Below are 22,380 nucleotides of genomic sequence, written 5' to 3'. Positions count from 1 at the left end.
CAGAACCAAAGGACTGACCATAATGACTCCATTGATGAACAGACAGAAGGGGAGTTATCATGAAATAATAATGCATACCAAAATTCATTATTAATTGTAACCAATACAAGCAATACATTAGCATTCAGATATTAGGCAAATATAGATACAGAATATTAGTTTCATCATGTATCAGTAATAACTTAGAGAAAGACACCAGTCAAAAGTAGTAAAACTTATCTCACAGACTTGCTATTGAAAAAGGTATTAGTTATGACCACACAATTTCACAGATGTTCTAGATAAATCTTTACCCGAGGTATTAAGGACTCAGCTGTTAAGACAAACTTTTCTGTAAGACAAGAGGTATGTCCAGACAGTTTATTGAACTGATTTGATGGGATAAACACATCATCACGTATATAAGGATAACATTTTGCAAACACCAATTGAGGGTCATTAAGATCTAGCCCAGAGTAAGCAATTAAGCATCCAGTAAATGTGCAAACAAGATCAATGCCACTTGGAATAGGATTAAAGATTAAATCATAATCTTTGTAGTGTTTCAATTTTAGTTAATAGTCTCTAACCCCGTTTGTTCATCAGTAGGGTTAAGTAGCATTAAGACTCCCAACACAGGTCAGTTCTCGCCCTCCGCGCAGAGGGTTGTACCGACTCCCTGTGGCCATTCCGTTTTTGTAAATAAAATTGTGATTAACTTCTTGTGACTTGGGACTCTTTGCTGAGTTTATTCCCCTAAGCCGACCAGCATGCCAGTTAGATAAGGAATTTCATCGGAACCCTCCATTGGACCCAAAACTCTTATCATATTAGTACTGTTGAGCTTTGAAACTTTGCTAAACTATGCAAAGCATAGGAGTAGACAGGTGTGGAAATTCAGAGTTAACTTTCCTTTGACTATTTTCATCTCTTTGCTCGTTTGCACTTAAACAAGTCCCAGTCATGAACAGTCTCGAGAGGGGTACGAAACATGAAAAGGTCAAGGTTAAGAATACATGTAATGTCAAAGTCATGACATCAGCAATTGTTTCTAGGTGATGACTGGCACTTGAGGAAGACCAACTGGTGTGGGGAAATGGCAGAGGTGTTAGATGATCTTGACCTTACTCTAGGTAAAAGTCTTGTCAGCGATGGAGATCATTTGCTTCTCTTGCCTGGGAGACTTCCACCAAAGGTAAGACAATTGTGCCATTTACACCAGGTTACTACACGTAGCTGTGAGGATCCGGCTTAGAATTGATCCTCAGTAACCCATGTTTGTCGTAAGAGGCGACTAACGTGATCTGGTGGTCAGGTTCGCTGACTTGGCTGACACATGTCATCATGTAGTTTAATGCTTATACTGTTGATCACTGGATTGCCTTGTCCAGACTCCATTATTTACTGGCACCATGAAGCAGGAAAATTGCTGAGAGTGGAGTAAAACTAAACTATTTCACAGACAAAAAAAGTAAAATTTGCTGAGATTATTGATTTGAGGTTAAAACTAACACTCCAAGAATGTAGGTTATATGTACTGATGAAAACACAAAGATGGGCATATTTTTAGTGACTGGTTTAAATTCCCATGTTTTGTATTTACTAGGGTTACCTGCGTTTGCCGATTCACCTGTACCCAACTCCAAGCAACCCCCACAACTCTGCTGATCAGCCTGGCATGCTGGCCTGGATCTCAGCCGGGATACAAGGTACTGTACTTTGATACTGTGGCCCAGCTTCATAACAAGTGTAGGAGGAGTTCTACTGTACTCTCATCCCTAACTGGACTCTCATCTTTTACTGGACTCTCATCCCTAACTGGACTCTCATTTCTTACTGTACTCTCATCCCTAACTGGACTCTCATCTCTTACTGTACTCTCATCTTTTACTGTACTCCATCTCTAACTGGACTCTCATCTCTAACTGTGCTCTCATCTCTTACTGTACTCTCATCTCTTACTGGACTCCCATCTCTACCTGTGCTGTCATCTATTACTGGACTCTAATCTCTTACTGTAGTCTCATCTCTTACTGGACTCTCATCTCTAACTGTGCTCTCATCTTTTACTGGACTCTCATCTCTTACTGTGCTCTCAGCTCTTACTGGACTCTCATCCCTAAGTGGACTCTCATCTCTTACTGGACTCTCATCTCTAACTGTTCTCTCATCTTTTACTGGACTTTCATCTCTTACTGTACTCTCATGTCTTACTGTACTTTCATGTCTTACTGTACTCTCATATTTTACTGGACTCTAATCTCTTACTGTACTTTCATCTCTAACTGGACTGTCATCTCTTACTGGACTCTCATGTGTTACTGTACTCTCATCTCTAACTGTGCTTTCATCTCTTATTGTACTCTCATCTTTTACTGGATTCTTATCTCTTACTGTACTCTCATCTCTTACTGTACTCTCATCTTTTACTGGACTCTTATCTCTTACTGTACTCTCATCTTTTTCTGGACTCTCATGTGTTACTGTACTCTCATCTCTTACTGGACTCTCACCTCTTACTGTACTCTCATCTCTTACTGGACTCTCATCGCTAACTGGACTCTCATCTCTTATTGTCCTTTGATCTGTTACTGGACTCTCATCTCTTTCTGTCCTTTGATCTGTTACTGGACTCTCATAATCTTACTGTTCTCCAATCTCATGAAAAGGTACTGTACTCTGATCTTGCTGTACTCCAATCTTGTGACAAGGTACTGTACTCTGATCTCATGAAGGTTCTCTGATGTAATACAAGGTACTGAACTCTAATCTCTTACTGTACTTTTGATCTCATGAAGGGTCTCATATGGAATGCAAGGTACTGTATGCTGATCTCATGAAGGATCTTTGATGGAATACAACATTCTCTAATCTGATCTCACTCAACCGTCCACTCACTCACCTACTCACTCACTCACCAATCACCTACTCACTCACTCACTCTGTCCTGCAGGCCTCCTCTCTCCATCTGCCAGTACCACATCTACTGACATGACAGTACAGCAACCCATCCAGATTGGCGAGGTCGAGATATCCAAAGATGCGACCCTGGAGGACTTAAAGCAACAGGTCATGACATTGCCAACCATGACTGACATGCCAGTGCCAACATTCGAGTTCCTGCGAGTGAGACTTGTCAGTGACCACCGTCCTGGTCAGGTGTTGCGAGGACTGACCCAGACACTGAGGTAGGTATTACATCATCCATGCCTGCTGTTGTTGGATCCCATGAACAATATTTTCACAGTAATCCATTCTTGTTTTCATATGAGGGATACACTTATCGTATGACCCTCCAGTTTGCCCTCTGGTGGATATTATGCTGTAAAACATGTTGCAAGAAGCTAGTGGTTGTTTCTATATTATCAAGACAAGACAAAGACATGACAAGACAAAAATCTTACCTTCATGTGATATACTTTAATTTCATTGTTCAGTGATGCATTAACACATTTTTGCTACCAAGTTTTCACTAAACACCAAACTCACCATCGAGAAGCTGTATTGCTAACAATTGTATGGTACCATAACATGATGCATACAGTGCCATGGGTTCGAAAACCATTCGATTAGCTGTTTTTGAATTCATTATGTAGACATTTATTTTACTGACTTTCACTTTTTAATGCATATTTTTTATTTGCACATAATTATCCATTTTTATAGCAGTTTTAAGCTTGTCAAAATATGTTTCACTGATTTTAATTATCCAGTCAAGAGACAGACACCATTTTGTTTACATGTTAGATAGTCTGTAGCAACCTTCAAAATAAAACAAAATGATAGTTTGTATATTAACATGGCGGTAAGATAAATGTGTTGTATGCTTTTCCCTTGGGTAATATGCTCGGATGTACGCCTCTTTGTAGCAGTGTTATCCCTAACCTACCAGCTCGGGTAACATCAGACCGTATTACCCTAGAGAGATGCATACAACTATATTACCACCCTCCACAGGAATTTGCTGTACATCATCACAGATCTCACATGTACAAGGGTTGAATATCAACAAGTACGTAATATATAAATAAGCAATACATTGTAAAGAGAAGAAACATTCTACCTAATTATTAAAGAAACCCATACTTCATGGAATAAAAGATTTTAAAGCCCCATTTGGTTTTGGTTTTGGAAGCTAATAGCTTAGGCCAGATGGTAAAAGTTTTTTCCCATAGTGTGAAATGAGGGGGATCACTTAGAACTATACTGGACAAAATAAGTTAGGGGTATGGGTATTTTTATGTCAGTGAATAAATACATCATTATTCATAATTTCAAACTTTGCAAATATCCCTAACAATTTTTGTCCAGTATATTTATCTTCTAATTCTGTTCTCGTTTGGAGATGTATAGTGAGTGAGTGAGTAGACGTTTAATGTCACATTGGCAGTATCTCGGCCATATCGTGACAGGTGATATACTACCCATCAAAAGCGTAAATGTAGCTACTTACTTCTGTCAACTATTTGCAAAATATTCAATACTGTTTAAAGGTACAATTTACACGTGAACTGATGTATTGTAAACCAGATTTGTAATGTTGAAAATGTTGTCATAGGTTTGGATAATGGTGAGAATTCTTAACAAAACTTTACACAAAAACACAGTTGTTCACATGCATGCTATTTGCACATGCTTTTTAGCAGTTTGATGCATGATTCTCATGGAATTCATCTGCATAAGGTTAAATGAAAAAAGTGAAATGTCTCTCGTGCATTGGCACGTCACTTCTAGTTGTGTGTGTAACAATTTTTTATTGTCATTTTAAAAAAATGATTTTGAATTTGCCACATCCCAATCATCCATTTGTCCACTCTAAGAATGAATGTCTGTAAGAACAAGTGTGACTGAATTTCCAACTCATTATTACATGCTAAACTTAAAAAAAAATAAAAATATGATTCTCCCTCATCACTTTTTTTCTGTCAAAACTTAAAAAACTAAGTCCTACCGCCCTTGTCATTTCTTTAAAAAATGTGACTGAGAAACATTTGATTATTTATATGCAACCTAAAGTTTGCAGTTGGTTCTCCCAAGTTACAATGGGTGGTATATATAGACTGTAACAAAATATGAACATTGAATAACTCCCACCTATTTTTTCATTTTTATTTAAAATAAGAAATGTGATTATCTGAGATTTTATGACCAAACAAAAGGTCATTATTTTAATATTCCATATTTGGAAGATGTTCTCTGTTGTTGAATGGTTGAATCTTGCTTCCAGGCGACTGAAGGTAACATCAGGAAGTAGTATTGCTATCCAGATTGTTCCTCATGAGGAAAACCTTAGGTGAGTGCGTGGCTATTGCATGCTGGTAAAAGTCATATGATTTATGATTATATGTATTTATTTATTACTGGAAAGTTAGTGAGTGAGTGATTTGTTCTGACTAAATAGTATCAATGTTTAACTGGCCCTGATTTCTCGAAACAAACTGAAGTTCTTACTCAAATTTAATAAATAATTGAGTTTGATAAATGAATTTTAACTCAACTGTATTTTTAAGATGATAAAAACCATACATATTTAATTAATCTATCCACCAAACTGAAATTGTCTACTGTGTTTGAGTTTGAATTTTCCTGTGTTTACTCAAATTTGAGTAAAAACTCAAACTTAATTAAAAAATGAGACTTAAGTTTGTTTCGAGAAATCGGGGCCTGATGTCCAGGACTTTGAGTGAGTAAGTTGGCCTTATTCTACCTTGAAGAGAATTTGATTGTTGTTTTACACTGCACTCAGCAGCTGTTTGGCAACAATGTGTAAATTGACTGATCAGCATAGTGAGCATCAATATACGCAATTTGGATACGATGTGTCAACCAAGTCAGCAAGCCGAAACACCTGATCCCGTTGGTCGCCTTTCACAACAAGCATGGGTTACTGGAGATCAATTCTAGTTCGGATCTTAATGGAGCTGTAACTGGAAAGGTAAATTACAGAGAAACATAAGTAAGAAAAGAACATGGAGTGGTCAGGATTGATTCCTGGCTGCTGATATTTCACCAGAAATAATACCATGGTTTTCAAACCATCTTTGTGTGAGGATTACCATAATTTCTGTGGCGTCTGATTGTCACAGACCTATTCTAAAGAAATATTTCAATGGAAACTAAACAAATGATCTACTTTTCAGCTCGAATGAGATTGTACTCAGTGTCAAACAGAGGCTTCCAGGAACCAAGACGTATGACGTGGAGCAGGAGTTTATCTGGGATGTCTCCCATGGCATCACGCCACTCAACTTCTTGCAGGCTGTGGCCGATTTCCTGGCACTCCCTGTTGAGCAAATCAGTGTTGCCAAGCATATCTCTCGACAGTTCAAGTGGCTTCTGGTCCAAGAACAGAAGGTATGATGCCATGATAATCTTGATATCCAAGTCAAAGGATTTTCTTGATATTGAAAAACTGCATGGCTACCATGACTTCTACAAAAATGGAAGTTGGACAACTGGTAATCTAGAGTAAGGACTTTGTGTACCAGTCATATAAGTGTAAATTGGCATGGCTCCCATGACCAAAAGCTATGATTACACAATGCCGTTTAGAAAGTGCACAAACATATGTTATATATGTGATTGCACATTCTTCCTAAAGTACACATTCTAGTGCTTTTGATGGATTGAGTCCTGCCCAGGTGGCTGAATGTGTGTGCTGGCATTCAGGTGCCTCACTCTGAGGGTGTTGTTTTAAATCCCAGATGGGGTTCAACCCAACAAAATTACTAGAATCTGTACTTTACTAAGAATGTGTAATCCCAATCATAACATATGTCACCTTTGACCACTTTCTAAATGGCAGTGTATAAAACTATCTATCATGGTCTTGCACAATAAAGCAGTTATGAGTTAAATAACTGGCTGTACAAATTCATAATGTGATAATGATGGTAACTTGTGTTTGACAGTCACCCAATCAGAAGGGAAAGAAGAAGAAAGGTGGGGCCAACAAAAACAGCATGCGTCAGGCTCCGTATCACATACAAGATGGAGATGTCTTCGGCGTGAAGGTGAGACAACACTGACCAAGGTTAACTGTCAGATAGCTCATAATGCTTACACTTGCTACAGATTGAGCACCATTCTCTCTTCCCAAAATTGTGTACAGAGAGTAGGAATTCCTGCCATCGCAAGATTTTTTTACCTACAGGGGATGATGTTTTGGGGTTTGATACATATTTTTGGTCCTTCTTTCAATCAATTTTCAATCATCGGAACACGACTATTATGCACTTTCAATTCCTAGTTCATGATATTCATTCAGATGGTTTTAGATTTGGCTGAATCAATAAATGAAATAAATCTGCTGCAATGACAGCATCACTCAGTGCAGCATGCTTACCAGAATACTGATACAAGCTGCATTATGGGTATGTCAGTTCTGTATATTCAGGTCACTCAGCATTTTGAAACTCAACATAAGCCTTGTTTCCATCCTCGAGAAACGATTCAGACCCTACAATATACCCTAAAACGCCCAACTTATTTATTTTAACAAGGGACAATGGAATGTTTCAAACTGATTTCATTACTGAAAGTATCAGTTAGAGCTGCTACGATTCATTCCATTCAGTGATTTTCGATAACCACTGTCGCTATTTCAATTCGATGTTTGAATATCTATCTAAATTATTTTCAAACAGTGAGAAAGTAAATTTTTAAACTTATCCTATCTCATGTTATGCATCTCTTCCTCACTTCAACAATGCATGGAAACGTGCTGTCAGCTAAGTAGAATCAAATCTTCCTGGCCTCTGACCACCTGACCTCTGCCCCCGCCATAGACACCTGTCAGTCATCTTGCTCGTGCAGCCATCTTAGCTGATCACGTGATGACTTGTACTTGTCATTCTCTTTCTTGTCGCACCACAGTGTGGATGCGTGTTGTCCCTGTGAAGATATAAGTTGGAATTGTGAATAAACATGGGTGGATCTAAAGAGAAGGTGTCTAAAAAGCGTAAACGTTTCAGTCAGTGTAAAAGGAACTTCTCAGCGGCAGACCCTCACAACTTGCATAGGCATTTGTGACAGGTCTAACAGATGTACGGATTGCGAAGAGTTAGACAACGAGTTTTCTCTGTATTGGCAGGTAGCTAATAGACAGTCGTCTGATACAGATCGTTGGCGAACAGAAGATAGGCAATCTTCTCCTAAGAAGCCGAGGAAAGAACAACACAAATTAGTTGCTAGACAGTCATCTTCGAAGTCAGCAGATGAAGCTTTTTATAGTCGACGCCTCGTCTTTCCGTCCTTCCGTCCGTCTGTAATCATTTTGTTTCCGGAGCATAACTCAGAAACCGTTCAATATTTTTAGACCAAACTTGATAGATATAATGATCTCAACCTATAGTTGTGCCTTTTTCTGTTTACAGAGTTTTGGCATTTTTATTTTTTTGGTTTTTCCATGAACATTTTGGTGTTAGTCTAGTGGTGGGGCAGGCTTTGTTTCCGGAGCATAACTCAAAAACCATTCAATATTGTTTTGCAAAACGTGGTAGATATATGTGACAGACCCCAAAGTGGTGCCTTTTGCTATATACAGGATTTCTCGGTTTCCATGGAAATGTTTCGGACTTAGTCTCAAAATGGAGGAATGGGCTTCGTTTCCAGAGCAGAACTTAAAAACCATTCAATATTTTTCAGCAAAACTTGGTATATATATATATCAATTGAAACCTAAAGTGGTCCCATTTACTATTTCCAAGTTTTAATGATTTATCATTTTCTCAGTTCCCATGGAAACGTTTTTGACTTACTATCAAAAGTGAGAGGGGTGTTTCGTTTCCGGAGGAGAACTCAAAAACTTCTTAATATCTGTCAGTGTTACTTGGTAGATATGTGTGGCAGACCCCAAAGTGGTGCCTTTTGCTATTTCCTTTTTTTTCTTTTGATGAATTATTTTCTCGGTTCCATGAACATGTTGCTGACTTCGTTTCCAGAGCACATTTCGAAAACCATTTCATATCTTTCAAAAGATCTTGGCAGATATACAAGGCAGATCTTGAAATGGTGACTTTTTCTGATTACAGATATATGGCATTTATATTTTTCATTAATTCCATAGAAACAATTAAGACTTGGTCTAAAAGCACAATAAGTAACTGTCCGATAATTTGTCCTTTCAAATATGTGGGGGCCGGGGGGATATGTCATCTTCTGATGACTCTTGTTTGAATGAGGCCTCGGACTCATACCTGAGTGAGAATTTGAGACGATTGTTTTCTCCAAGTAGTTTGGAGGCCTCACGGATGAATCGTCGCCACCACCACATATGGTGGTTTTATCACAACCACAACCTTAATTGCGTCTGGCGTCTATTGTGACAATACCGCAGTATTCATCGATTCACCCGACGGATCCATTAACTCACAAACTCTCTAGTGTGATTCGGTCTACCACTCAAGGCCACGATGTGGTTGCAAATCAGTGGATTGTGCCCAATTCGGCGATTCACTTAAGTGGTAGGGGAGGAATTGATTTGGCGTTTTCCCATCCACTTCATGCGAACGCTTCCATTCAGTTTGAAGTGATGCGCTCTCAACAACAGCTTTGTTTGGATGCGACGCTCACTCTACCACGTATGGTCAATTCGGCGCTTCACTCTAAAGCAGCACTTCCACAACAACAGGGCAGTCTCAGTTCAGTGCTTCCTCCACCATATCACTCCAGTGCGGCGCTGTATTCTGAAGCGTCGCTCTCTCGACAGCAGTATGGGTTCGATGCGGTGCTGTTCGATGCGGTGCTTACTCAGGGTGACTTCGGTTGGGTGTTTGAGCACAGAGTGGTTATTTCCCATGTTGGTTTGAGTGCAGCGCTTAGTGCACATGCAGTCAGCAGTGCAGCGATTAGGAGCGTCCCCGTGTCGATGGCTACTCCACATGTATTGACTGCAGCTGTCAGGGCACTGTTAGTAACTTGCTGGCTGGCAAGGAATTGGTTTGTAGATCTTCTAGAACCAGATCCAGTTCCACTTCCTGACCGATTCATCTGCACGCCGATCAACTTCATTGGTCTCCACTAACGCTTCATCTGCACGTTTGGCACATTTACAACGGTCATTAACTGCCAAGGGTTATTCTTCATTTGTTGCAACTGCTATCACAACAGCGCATCATACTTCCACGAGATCTATCTACGATGACAAGTGAAAGAAATTTGAATCATACTGCAGAATGAAGGCCTAATGTCTCCCACTACGGCATCGCCTCAGATCCTCTAGGAAGCTGAAGGGTTCTACACTGTCTACTTACCTAGTCACGCTTAACACAGTTATTGCGTCATCATCGGGTGTGAAGATATCTACTGTCCTTGAGCTCCAGTCTCTCTTGAGATCGTATAAACTGGCTGACCAGTCACGGAAATTCCAACCGCCGGATTGGGATCTTTCCGTTGTACTTGCTCATCTCACATCAAGTGATGTCCATATCTTAATATTATGTATTTTTTCATATGGGGGAGATCATTCTCACCTAGGGAACTAGGGCCTATTGCACTGTCATATTCATGGTTAGATAGACTGAATGGCCAGTCTTGTGCGCAGGCAGAGATGATCGACACTCCCCTTACTGACCTCTACTTTCTGATCAGTTGAACCGTTGAATTTCCGATTACCTAAGGGTTTTCGAAGTGTTCCGCTCCTAGGTCCTTTCTCACCTTTGATAAGTTGGGGAGATTGGTACTGAACGTTAAACTAGTTGAGCAACCGGGCTATTCCTTCTTTCACGAACCTCTGGGCGGGTGTCTGTAGGGGGTAGTACCGAAGCAGGGACATGCCAGATCACTGGAGTCTCCTAATAAATCGTGGGATGGCGAGGCCTACTTGCCAAACTGCGTCCTTTTGCTCTAGCAAAATTTGTGGCTGAAAACCATATTAATTCGGGAGCGTCCACTCCCTAGAGTTTTTGTGCAGTGTAAGCCAAGGAGTTTATTGAAGCAACCCATCACAAGTATGGAGTAGCATATCGGGAGTTGGTGCTTCTCCAGGCCTCCTTCCTCGCGTGTGTAGTGTGTGAGAGGGTAATCTGTGGCCCTCCTGCCAACTGTGGGATAATACATAACGTGAGATAGGATAAGTTTAAAGATTTGGAAATTTTAACTATAAATTGTATATTTATATACTTATCCTATCTCATGCGATGGATGCCCACCAACCTGCCCTACTTCACAGATTGCGGGTAGCTCCAAGATGAGAATGACAAGTACAAGTTGTCACACGATCAGCTAGACATTGCCATGAGCAGACATTGCCAAAGTGCTGTTCTGTGTAGAATTGTTGCGAGCAGACATTGCCAAAGTGCTGTTCCGTATAGAATTGTTAGATAGATAGATAGAATATTTATATAGCGCACACATCCACCCACTAGTGCATGCTCAAGGCGCTGTTTTTTTTCCCTCGATCACTGGATGTCAATCTCAACAGCACATCGTATTTCAATCTCAACTCCCTGGGGAGTATACAACTCTTGCTGCCACTAGGCGCATCGAGTTTATTGTGGCTCTCTCGTCCTAACGAGGTACCCAATTGACAGTTTATTGTGGCTCTCTCGTCTTAACGAGGTACGCAATTGACAGCTGGGTGAACTGGGACACATAGTCACAGCACTTTGTCCAAGTTTACTGCACATTGCTGCACCCGCAACTAGGTGTATGCACATGTTCATGTTGCCACCATCTGGTCGTATACCAAAGGATTCATGGGTTCTTTTAAGTGCACAGGATTGTGTACTGTACACTAGGGGTTGTGACAACACTGAAAGAGTCTGCACACAAAGTTGACTCCAAGGTTTTTACACCCAGTCACAGAGGGGCTCGATCCCGAAACCTCAGCCTCGCTGGATCACTAGACTGGCGCCTTAACCAGCTCGCCCACCATGTCCCCCCCCATGCAATTGTTGCTGGTAGATTTTGCCAAAGTGCTGTTCTGTGTGTAAACATCATGTTTAATTTGTTTGAAAAGGGTTCATCATTTACATTCCTGATTTCCAAGTCAAATCTTGGGAAAAAAAAGTTTTCTGTGTCATAGGTTTTGTTTCATTAACTCTGAGGGATAAACGAAATCTGATGTGTTTTGTAGGAAGACTAGAATTGAATGGACTGATCAAATCAAGGGTCAATATCGAAAGTTTGAATTGGGGTCTGCATGAATTGTTGCAGCCCAAGTAGTGAGTGTTGTTGCTTGTTGTTTCAGACACTACAGGGAGACCCAGAAAACACAGATGACTTCAGCACAGAGGAAGACATCCTGGGCTGTGAAGAAATACAACGGGTTGCTGATGAAAAGAGAAAAATGTATGTAGCTTGGTGATTTCAAGTCTATAAAATGAACATAGTATACAGAATAACGGTTCCTACATTACATTCATATGTCTAATGTAATCTAGCCTTGCCATATAATGTGGACTTGCATGTGCATATTGGGTGCGTTTGTTTCAGAGTCTTTATAACAGACAACTCTTGACATTTCTCAGTTTTTCTCACATATCCCAATATAGTGTTGGGAACCAGAAACCAAATCGACTATTGATTATTGGAGAACTTTTGGCAAAAGATTATCAATTATTATCAAAATATATACATTTTTAATGTAAGCACCAGTTTTAAAGTTTTCCCCAAATTATTTTTAATTAATGTTTTTCATAACCATTACTGTCAGGCAGTGAAATCTACACATGCAAGACAGACACTAAAATTTTATTTTATGCACTAAAAGTGGTTAAAATTTTACAATGCACATAGCTTCTTTGAGCTCATGCTTTTCGGTGAATATTCATCAAATATAATGGCATGGAATGGTATGAAATAATCATTTGACTTTTCCTTTTGATATTGTCTGTCTAACAAACGTCCCAGAATGTCCAACCCTTATTTATTAAATCAGAGCATTAACATTGTCAGTCTCAATATGAAACAATGGACGGTTGATCTTTTCTGCATGATTTATTGTTTAATGCTGCACTCAGCAATATTCCAGCTATATGGCACCTGTCTGTGAATAATCAAGTTTTGACAAGACAAGCCAATGACTAACAGCGTGAGCATTGATCTATGTCATTTGTATACGATGACATATCCAAGTCAGCGAGCCTGACCACTGGATCCTGTTAGTCACCTGTTATGACAAGCATGGGTTTGCTGAAGACCAATTCTTACCCATATCTTCAGGGGTTGATCTTTTTATCTTTTCAGGAGAGAAGAGCGTAAGAAAGCATATGGAGATGGTCCGGCTACCCGGCGTCCTGAAGTTGCTTTGACCATTAAAGTGGACTCCTTCACGTAGCACCAAGTCAAATCATGGAATAATCGGTCTGTCTGCAAGTGAAGAATAAGAAATCAGGAGGCTGACTCACTTCATGTCTCACTTCATGGAGTCCATTTCACAAAGTGAAAATACGTAGTTGGCCATAAGTGAGTCATCATTAGTGAAATTTCCATAGACTTACATGTTAAATACTGTTGCCAAAATAATTTTCATTAAATGAATAGAAGTCATTATATTTTCTTGGCAAATATCTTGGAAAGCATCTTCAGCTATGTGTACTTAATTTTCTTTTGTCCTTACACTGAATAGTTATCAAGTGACACCTGATTAAGCACCATATATAAGTACTTTTAATCTATCCCTAAGCAATTTGACAAAAACTGAATTAATGAAAATTATTCTTGCAACAGTTAATTAACATAATTAACATCCAAGTCTATGGTCATAAGTGAGTTCATCGTAGCACAAGAATCACTTTGTGAAATGGGGCCTTGAAGTTACTGTGTTTGCACTGTACATACACTAAACTATGAGGGTCAGGCATCATGAATATTTTTGGAGACATATCTATAAAATTGTGTTACCCACTGCAAAAAATATTCATGATCCTAAACTGTTTTTGTTAGGCATACAAAGAGCACAGAAGGATAATGGCCCTTTTTGACAAAGGGATCTGCATAATTTAAGAAGAAACTTTTATCAGTTATTGTAAAAGGGATCTGCTGCGTTCATTAAGATTAGAATGTAAACTAGGTGAGTTTCACAATGGTGTATTTGGGATAAGGGCAGTAATATAAGAATAGATAAGAAATATTGTTTCGGAAGGCTGCTTATAAAGATTTTTTTTCAAACTTGAACTCTTGGACTCCAGTTGATTCTGAAGGAGAGAGCACAAACACTGGGATGAACATTATTATGAAGACACAAGGTGAACAGGCCAAGGGTACCATTAACATGTAAAGCGCCGAAAGAAAAAAATCTAACCTTTTCCAGCAATGCCATTTTCTGGTTCCTTTACACACTAAAAACTTCTAATAAATTTCTTTTATTACCCACAACATGTTTTGTATTCGGTATTAAAATGGACTCCATCTGTCTGTGCACATTCATCTTTTCTGGAGTAGAACTGAAAACTCCATTCTTCACCAAGCTTGACACCTAGATTGGTCTGGTGGTTTACTGGCGTCTTTAGGTAATTTTGGATTTCTGAATAAAATATGTTTTGAATTTCCATGGCAAGCTGGGCTTCAAATAAAATTTGTGGTGGTGCTCTCTTCCAGAGCAGAACATGTTGTCATTCCAGATGACAAACAAATTGATTTATATCACATTTTCATTTCGTTTTGAAACCATGAAATTTTGGGTTTTATCCTCATAATAATTTTTGGTTTAAGAAATTGATTTTGTTGCATTTTGAGATGTCTATGACTCTAAGACTAAGTGAGTGTTCAATTAAATTGTGTTCATTAAAACGTGGAAGGACATATTGAGTTCATCTTTCTCTCTATTTTGATAGATGATATAGTCACGCGAAACCTTATGATCTCACTTTCTTCCATCCTTGATATCTCCAGGGTATACATTCCGATAAATCTCCAGTATACCCTGGGCGCATCTACGGCTCAGTCCGATAAATTTATTACCTCCCTTTTTGCTGGCTTTTTGTCCAATCAGTCGTCTACGCTGGGAAGTTGAGCGAACCAATCACAACACCCTTTTTAAATTAACTAACCGATTAAATTTGGCAAAACAAACCATGAAGAGGTTCTCTGCATGAGGTAGAAGAGGGTTTTGCATACATTTTTTAAATGTTTCGGGTCTATAAATTTGTCTGTATGATTTCCACCAAATTTGAGTCGCACTGTGAGCAAACCTTCGCAGTTGTGACCGTTACCTTTGTTGAAAATGTCCTGGGCCTAGATTTTTGAAGCTCTCTTAGTGCTAAGATAGTCTTAAGTGCCATACATTAACATTCGACTACGGCGTGACAAGTATTAGATGAGCCCCGACCTGACAAATGACCCCAATTTGCATATATGGGAATGCCCTCCAGAAAATTCTATTTGAAATGAGGGAAACAGGCTGTCATCTAAATATTGAAAAGTTCAATTTCCTCATGCAAATCGTGTTTTGATTGTTATATCATACTACTGAACATGTGCTAAACAGAAGCGACATTGAGCTCACGCCACTGTCAGCGTGTATTAATCCCGATATACCTCGTGTACCTCAGAAACCATCTGTATTGGTCTACATTCCCTGCCCCGCCTACATGTGTGCAGGCTCATCTAATGTCAAGCAGTATCTTAGTGCTAAGAAAGCTTTGAAAATTTAGGTGATCACCTCTTAGCACTAAGAGAGCTTAAAAAATCTAGGCCCAGGACATTTTCATATTGAAAAACATTCCTCATGGAAGTTGGGTAATACCTGCAGATGATTCATCGTAAACTGAAGGTCATTGAACAACCCATCTTTCTTACTGGAGGTCTAGGATCAGAAGTCCTCAAATTGTTTACATAAAATAATTCGGAAGTTGAGTTGTCTGCCAGATAAATTCCACGCACTGTTTATTTTATTTACAGTGTCGCAGAGAAATGCAAAACAGTTTCAGTATGGTACTTAAAAGATTCATTCCTTGAGTGCAACAATTTATAGGGATCCCTAATTTGTGAGGAAAATTCTTTTTTTTCTATCTTAGGGAGCTCAGATTCCTAACTGCACCAATTTGGGGTTGGCATTTCTAAGAAGATCAGGTGGTCAGACTGATTTGGTTGGCACATAATGATGCTGATGACTGGATTAGGTGGTATATGTACCCCTGCCTTATTGGTGGAAGTGGAATACTGCTTAGTGCAGTGTTAAACTGACACACTGAAAAACCATTGCTCAGTGATTACATGGAGGTTCATCATCTGTGAAAGTTTCAAACAGATCCTGTCAACAAAGGGCCAAAACTCAGTTGAGCTTGTTGCACCTCGTTTTTCTTCCTCCCAGGAACAGTTTATCTGAACTTCCACAACCACTGAGCTCTGAATCAGTCAGGACTCACGTATTGATGATTATCTTGATGACTGGTCCTGTTGTACATTCTAGAAAGAATCAGTTGGTGTTGAAAAGTATTTTGAATTAGAATATGCGTCTGATTTTGGAGTAGACTTACAGCAATACATTGACTAATTCTGTTCTTCTGTTAAATGGGTGGAGTTGGTTTAATGGCTCCGTAAAGAGTATTCTGTTAAGAACATAGCATGTCTGCTTGCAGGGGAGGTACATAAGAATATTTTGCTCATACGATAATGTGCATGCACAAGTATTTGCGGCTGTTTGTTTTACCCCAAACCTACCCTGGTTTCATAGTGCAAGCTCAGATACCATGCCACAATTAGCAAGAGTACCCCACTCAGACAGTATAATGACTCCAAGCAGACTAGTCCTTATACCCATCAATTCCTGGAATTGGAATGCATTCACTTTGGTGAAGCATAGAAAGTGAGATGCTGATTTTAATTTGAGAACAGCAGAAAGACACTATGGGACTGTAGGCAAGTCTAAGAAGTGCAAAATATTTTAGAGAGAGAGATGTGGTCGGCATAGCTGCAAGGAAGAGGATAACAAAAATTCTGGGCCAAGATTTTCTTAGCTCTCATAGCACTAAGATACTCGAAAATTAATGCTTTGACCAGCTTAGCACAAAGAGAGCTAAAAGTCTAGGCCCTGATTTCCATGGTGTCAGACAGAATTATGTAAATATTTCACAATGTAAACATTTGAGAATGACAGTTTGCAGATTGTTTACTGCAATAAAATTGTTACATGAAATGAGTTTCTTTTTGTGTTAGTACCTGTGAAGATCCGGGTTAGAATATTGGCCTTCAGTAACCTATGCTTGCCGCAAGAGGTGACTAACGGGATCAGGTGGTCAGACTCACCGTCTTGGTTGGCCTGGTATTGGTTCCCAATTGTGCAGACAAATGCTCATGCTGTTGATCACTGGATTGTCCAGATTCCATTATTTACAGACCACAACCATATGGCTGGAATATTGCCGAGTGCTGCGTAAAAGTAAACTCACTCACTTTTGTGTTGGTATTAATTAGATGCAGTCCTGTTTTGTATATAGATAAAGCCCAGAGATGCCAACACAAACATGTTGCAAATAGTAGTTTCAACGTTCAGAATTAGTAGTTTGACCATAAAATTAGTAGTCAACTAAATAAACAAAATCATGATGGATTCTGATATTACGGTCACTTGGTTACATTATTTTCGCAGGAACTAAATGTTTCAAATCGCAAAGGAATTGAAATCAGCTTCACTAAAATTATGTTTGTTACTTGCAATCTAGATCAAATGTCATTAATATGATGAATGGAAGGTACGTGAAGTCCAAAAATGTATTTCATGGTTGAAAATGTATGATTTTGACTACATATCAGAATTTTAATGCATTTTATTCAAATTTCATAGCATTTCTAGTGGAATCATATTGGCATAGTTTGAAGTCAAAATTCATAGAGACTACGATAAAATCATAAAGGTTGGCATCTCTCTAAGCCCTAAGTACATTACAGAGCAGGCTGGGTCCCTTTTGAAAACCCAGCTGAAGACTTTGATCCACTGTTGCAGTTATATCCCAACATTCACTCAATCCTTCATTTAATGTTCACCTCGGTAAGATCCTGGTTATACTTGGCCTTCAGCACCCTCATGAGGTGACTTGCGGTTCTGGTTAGCTATTCTTGAAACATTCAAGCCCTACAAACTTCTCAAGCCCATTCTTAACACTTTGGCTACGATCAAAGTTCTGTGGGCCACAAACATTGAGAAAAAGGGCTCTGGTGGTCAGGCTCACAGACCAGGTTGACACTTCTGCATATCCCAATACTCATGATTTCTATCACAGGATTGTCTGGTCCAATCTCAATTTACAGATGGCTGCCATACAGCCCAGAATATTGCGGAGTGCAACCAAACCAAACTTAATTTGTTCATGTTGCTTGAAGTCAAAGCTTGGATCCTGGGATCCAGCATTCATCATTAGGTGCTGTAGATATTGTGAATCTTAACATGAAACATATCTGTATTTGCTCGCATCTATTCTCTACAACTTGTCATAGAATATCACATCTACAATACTGAGTATGGTTTTATGCCCCTTTTAGCAACATTCCAGCAATATAGCATTGGACACCAGAAATGGCTTCACACACTATTCCCATGTGGGGAATTCAACTCGTGTCTTTGGCATGACAAGCTAACGCTACCCCACCACCCACTTCCACAAAATCTGGCACTCATGAAGTAATCCCTGAACCACATGATTTTCACCGACAACACGCAATAACAAAAAACAACTGTTTACTAGAATAATTTATTTTTTTCTGGTAGAAAAGGAGAATGAATAGAGTACAGGTTTGATCTGTTGAAGCTGCATACAAACTACAGCAAAGACAGACGAGCAGAGTTGTCGTCGGTCAGCCTGTCGGGGCACAGAGCTTGAGTTACAGAAGATTCATCTCCATTGTCTACCAAGGTTTTTAAGGGTTTTTCATAATCCTCCAAGTCGGTACGTGTAGCAGAACTACAGAAACTGATACATGCAATACTGTGGAACAGTCAGACAAAAGTTCAGATGTCAAATCATGGAAAGAAATGAACAAATCAGCTTTCCACTCAAAGATAGACTTGTAAACTGGAGACTGGTCAGGAAGGATCTACCCTACTACGGTGTCTTGTGGTGGCACGTGATGTGTGCACCTGGAAATGTTCTAGGTTCGAGCCAAGCCTCGGTAGCAGAGGAAGGGCACACTCGCAGGGGTACTGACATACATTGGTTGGCAATCAGAATACATGGGGAGGGGGTGGATATGTGGGTGGGGTGGACTAAGGGATACTGGGTTGACTATGGGGACTATCCTGTATAAGAGTTGGATTATAGTAGGTGATCTGGTGGTGAATGGGCCAGGAGGTACTATGCCAGTTGTCAAAAGTTACTTCTGTGGAAATGAAAAAGAAAGAAACCTATTCATTAACTCAGGTTGAGGTAGAACTGCGAAATAATTTGCAAAAAATGCTGATCACATTGTGCCATTGTGTGGCTTTTAAACATAGGTTAATGTTAAGAAGAAAATTCAATAGTTATTTTCTGTTCCAAACCAAATCAAAATGTACTTTGTCCTCAAATAACATTACCGATTCGAGTCTTAATTTTTATATAGAAATTAGTCAAAGGCTCAAAAAACCAAACTTGAACTTTCCCCCACTTCAAATACTGGCCTTGTGCAAAATGTATGGAAAATAACAAGTGATTCCTTAACTTTGTAAAACAATCGTGCATTCTGTCACATGAACGGGGGATAGTCAAGAGGCAACAAGTTTTTGTACAAACGACAAACTACTGGGACAACAGTAAACGTTGGATATAGTAAACATGGTAACAAAACCTCACAGATTTTCCAAGACTTGGCTCGTAAAGTAATCTGCCCAGCAAAAACAAAAAAGGAACTTCTGAGGAGATTTGTCCACACAAAAAAAGTCAAATCCCTCTGTCATAATATACAATGCAAGAAAACCAAGCTGGTTAACTTGAAAGGAAAACTGTTTCCTTGGCGACTAACCATGCAAGGTGTAAGAATCAACACCAAAACCAATTTCAGAAAACAGTTTCAAACAGTGGGACCTCCTAGGAGTCAGCAATAATCAAACTGATCTAGTCAAAAAAATAAACTGACGAGTTATTGAACGATACACAGTGAAATATGTCAGGTCTAGAGTTAAGTACGCCATAACAAGGTTATTGAATGCATAAAAACTGTAATAGTAATCATCATCATAATCATCATTACTGAGAGTCCACAGAGTTCTGCATTTTCTCCCTGGACTGTGCGAGTCCATGGCTTGTGTGGGGTGGTCTACATACATCTAATAATTAGCACAAGAAGGCATCAAAACATTGGGCAAACAAATCTAGCTGGAATCTGTCATGGCATCTTAATACTAAATTACACTGGCCCTCAAAGCCAATAAAAAAAATTAGTCCCATAAATAGGATTTTTCGTTTTCTCCTAGAATCAGGTTCAAGGCAGTGACACAATAGGGTCTCATTTCATAACTTCATATTCATGGAAAAAGAATATATTTTGATCTACTGATCGTCTTTGAGCTGCACCCTTCAGAGCATCCAGACAGGACTATTCCTCAAAGCAAGTTATCACCATTCAAAGACGGTCAATACCGGCATCTCTTTGACTGCTGTGCGAAACATTCCTTTAGATCTGGAGACAGATAGCCATGACAGAAGCAGCCACATGTGCTGCCGAGGCGGTCAGTCGGTTGGTCAGTCGCCATGTGTCAGTTGAGTTGCTATCAAATGGAGCTGTTCTCAAGTGTGCAAGCATCAGGATGCTGGGTCTGCCGTTGGAAGTCAGACATTAGGATACAGACAGGACATTGCAACTACATTGTCAGGCATCTTTCAGAGATGGAATCAACACCAGCTGACCTCCCCTTATCTGACCTTGACTTATTATACAGATTAGTCAGGTCAAGGTCAGCTAGGAGGGTTCTGGCATAACAGTGAATGTTTTTCTGGCCTGTCTGATTGCAAACACAGCCATGTGAATACTGTTGAGACAGACTAACTGCAGTGGCAGTTTGTATCAATATTTTGCCTCCTTACAGGGCAAAATAGAAACATACCCTGCAAATAGTATCATAAAAATTCTAACAAAAAATCATCTCAACAAGTATCAAAAATAAACTTTCATACTGTTCAATTTTTTTTTACAAAAAAGACCATGATATACTTCAAACATGCAACAATGGTCAAATCTAAAATTTGTTCAAACTCAATAAAGTATAAATATATCATCTACATGGACATCAAGCCCCCATCCTGCCTTCTGGATAACATCTGCCAGTAGAGATGGAGGCACAATGCAAATCATTCACCATCAAACGTTAATCTCAACTCGCTGCCAATCCCACCGATAGCTAGCCACGAGTTATAGTGAATCATTTTGATGCCTTAGACCATGCCACAAGGATTTTCCACTTGCAAGAGTGGAGTAGTTTTCTCATCACTTACATTGAGAGAAAAACGGAGAGAAAATGAGAGCTACTTGGGGAAAGACCTAGCTATGAGTGCAACTAAACAATTACTCCAAGAAGAGAGAAACAAAGTTCTTTGGTTGTCATGCAAGGTGGTCAATTCAGTCGGTCTCCATTTCAATTGCTGCGAGCTCAGTGCAGTTCATCTACATGGGCAGAAGACGGTACAATCAATATCCATACACCTATACAGTTAAGTTCCCCTGATCCAATTCCAGTGGCAATATTTTCATTTGTAACATTCATATAAGATGCCACCTCATCTTTCCACCAAACCAGAACACAACTGTATAATGTATGAACATTCAATACAATTTAGTGTCTAGATGCCCATGTATATGCAAGTTTTGATATAGCTGTCTTTGTTAGTTGCCGTTTTGTTGTGGTCGTGGGTTCCGCGGACCGCCTCGCATTGCTCCAGGTCCTGAGCTTTGTTGTGCTACCAAGGAGCGTATACGTCGCTGTGCGGCTTGATTCGCGTAGAAATGACCAATAATGTTGACTGGGACCTCTTCACATTCCCCTTGCTCATCTGGCAACTTGACAATAGCACCACTCACTCGCTGCAACTCTTTAACCTGCAACAGAAATATTCAAAATTTAAAACCAGATCGATCATTACAGACAATTTGGGGAATAATTTCAGATGATTTGCAAGGATTAAACAATGGGTTAATCACACATCAACTGGATAGTTTATGACATGTACAATCTAAGTGGCTACACTGGCGAGACATTTAACTTAAACAGCAGTATGTCTCAACAAGTTTAATAGTAAGTTTAGTTTCACACATTTTGCAAAAATTTTCAGCAGTATCAGAGCAGCAGACACCAGACATGGGCTTCAAACATTGTACCCATGTAGGGATTCGAATGATGAGGAAACACCCCTCTAACCACTAGGCTACCCCACTGCTCCATAAAAACAAGCCCAATAATGAGTCATACACCCACCACAGGGCTCAGAGGGCAAGCTTGCTAATGCTATAGGCTAGTGATCCAGAGGATAAGGTGTCTGGATTGAGCCCACT

General features: G+C 39.5%; 2 protein-coding genes across 8 annotated transcripts in view; one reads left to right on the top strand and one right to left on the bottom strand.

Annotated features, from left to right (window-relative positions):
- Positions 1 to 14,724, top strand: part of LOC137255747 (ubiquitin carboxyl-terminal hydrolase 40-like) — a 55,541-nt gene extending 40,817 nt beyond the window's left edge. Inside the window, exons 24-31 of the mRNA XM_067793256.1 lie at positions 1,035 to 1,174; positions 1,586 to 1,688; positions 2,933 to 3,167; positions 5,207 to 5,272; positions 6,120 to 6,333; positions 6,891 to 6,992; positions 12,170 to 12,270; positions 13,168 to 14,724. Coding sequence (XP_067649357.1) covers positions 1,035 to 1,174; positions 1,586 to 1,688; positions 2,933 to 3,167; positions 5,207 to 5,272; positions 6,120 to 6,333; positions 6,891 to 6,992; positions 12,170 to 12,270; positions 13,168 to 13,258 — 1,052 coding nt within the window. The 3' untranslated portion in view covers positions 13,259 to 14,724. The remainder of the gene's footprint in view (positions 1 to 1,034; positions 1,175 to 1,585; positions 1,689 to 2,932; positions 3,168 to 5,206; positions 5,273 to 6,119; positions 6,334 to 6,890; positions 6,993 to 12,169; positions 12,271 to 13,167) is intronic.
- Positions 14,725 to 18,597: 3,873 nt separating this feature from the next.
- LOC137256631 (insulin-like growth factor 2 mRNA-binding protein 2) overlaps positions 18,598 to 22,380 on the bottom strand; it is a 29,518-nt gene continuing 25,735 nt past the window's right edge. For all 7 annotated transcript variants that reach the window (XM_067794528.1, XM_067794531.1, XM_067794532.1 and 4 more), the window contains exon 17: positions 18,598 to 21,927. In XM_067794528.1, coding sequence (XP_067650629.1) covers positions 21,715 to 21,927 — 213 coding nt within the window. In that variant the 3' untranslated portion in view covers positions 18,598 to 21,714. The remainder of the gene's footprint in view (positions 21,928 to 22,380) is intronic.

Source organism: Haliotis asinina, chromosome 11, assembly GCF_037392515.1.
Source record: "Haliotis asinina isolate JCU_RB_2024 chromosome 11, JCU_Hal_asi_v2, whole genome shotgun sequence".
Lineage (NCBI taxonomy): Eukaryota > Metazoa > Mollusca > Gastropoda > Lepetellida > Haliotidae > Haliotis > Haliotis asinina.
The sequence above is the reverse complement of the archived record's forward strand: the minus strand, read 5'-3'. Positions and strand labels throughout refer to the sequence as shown.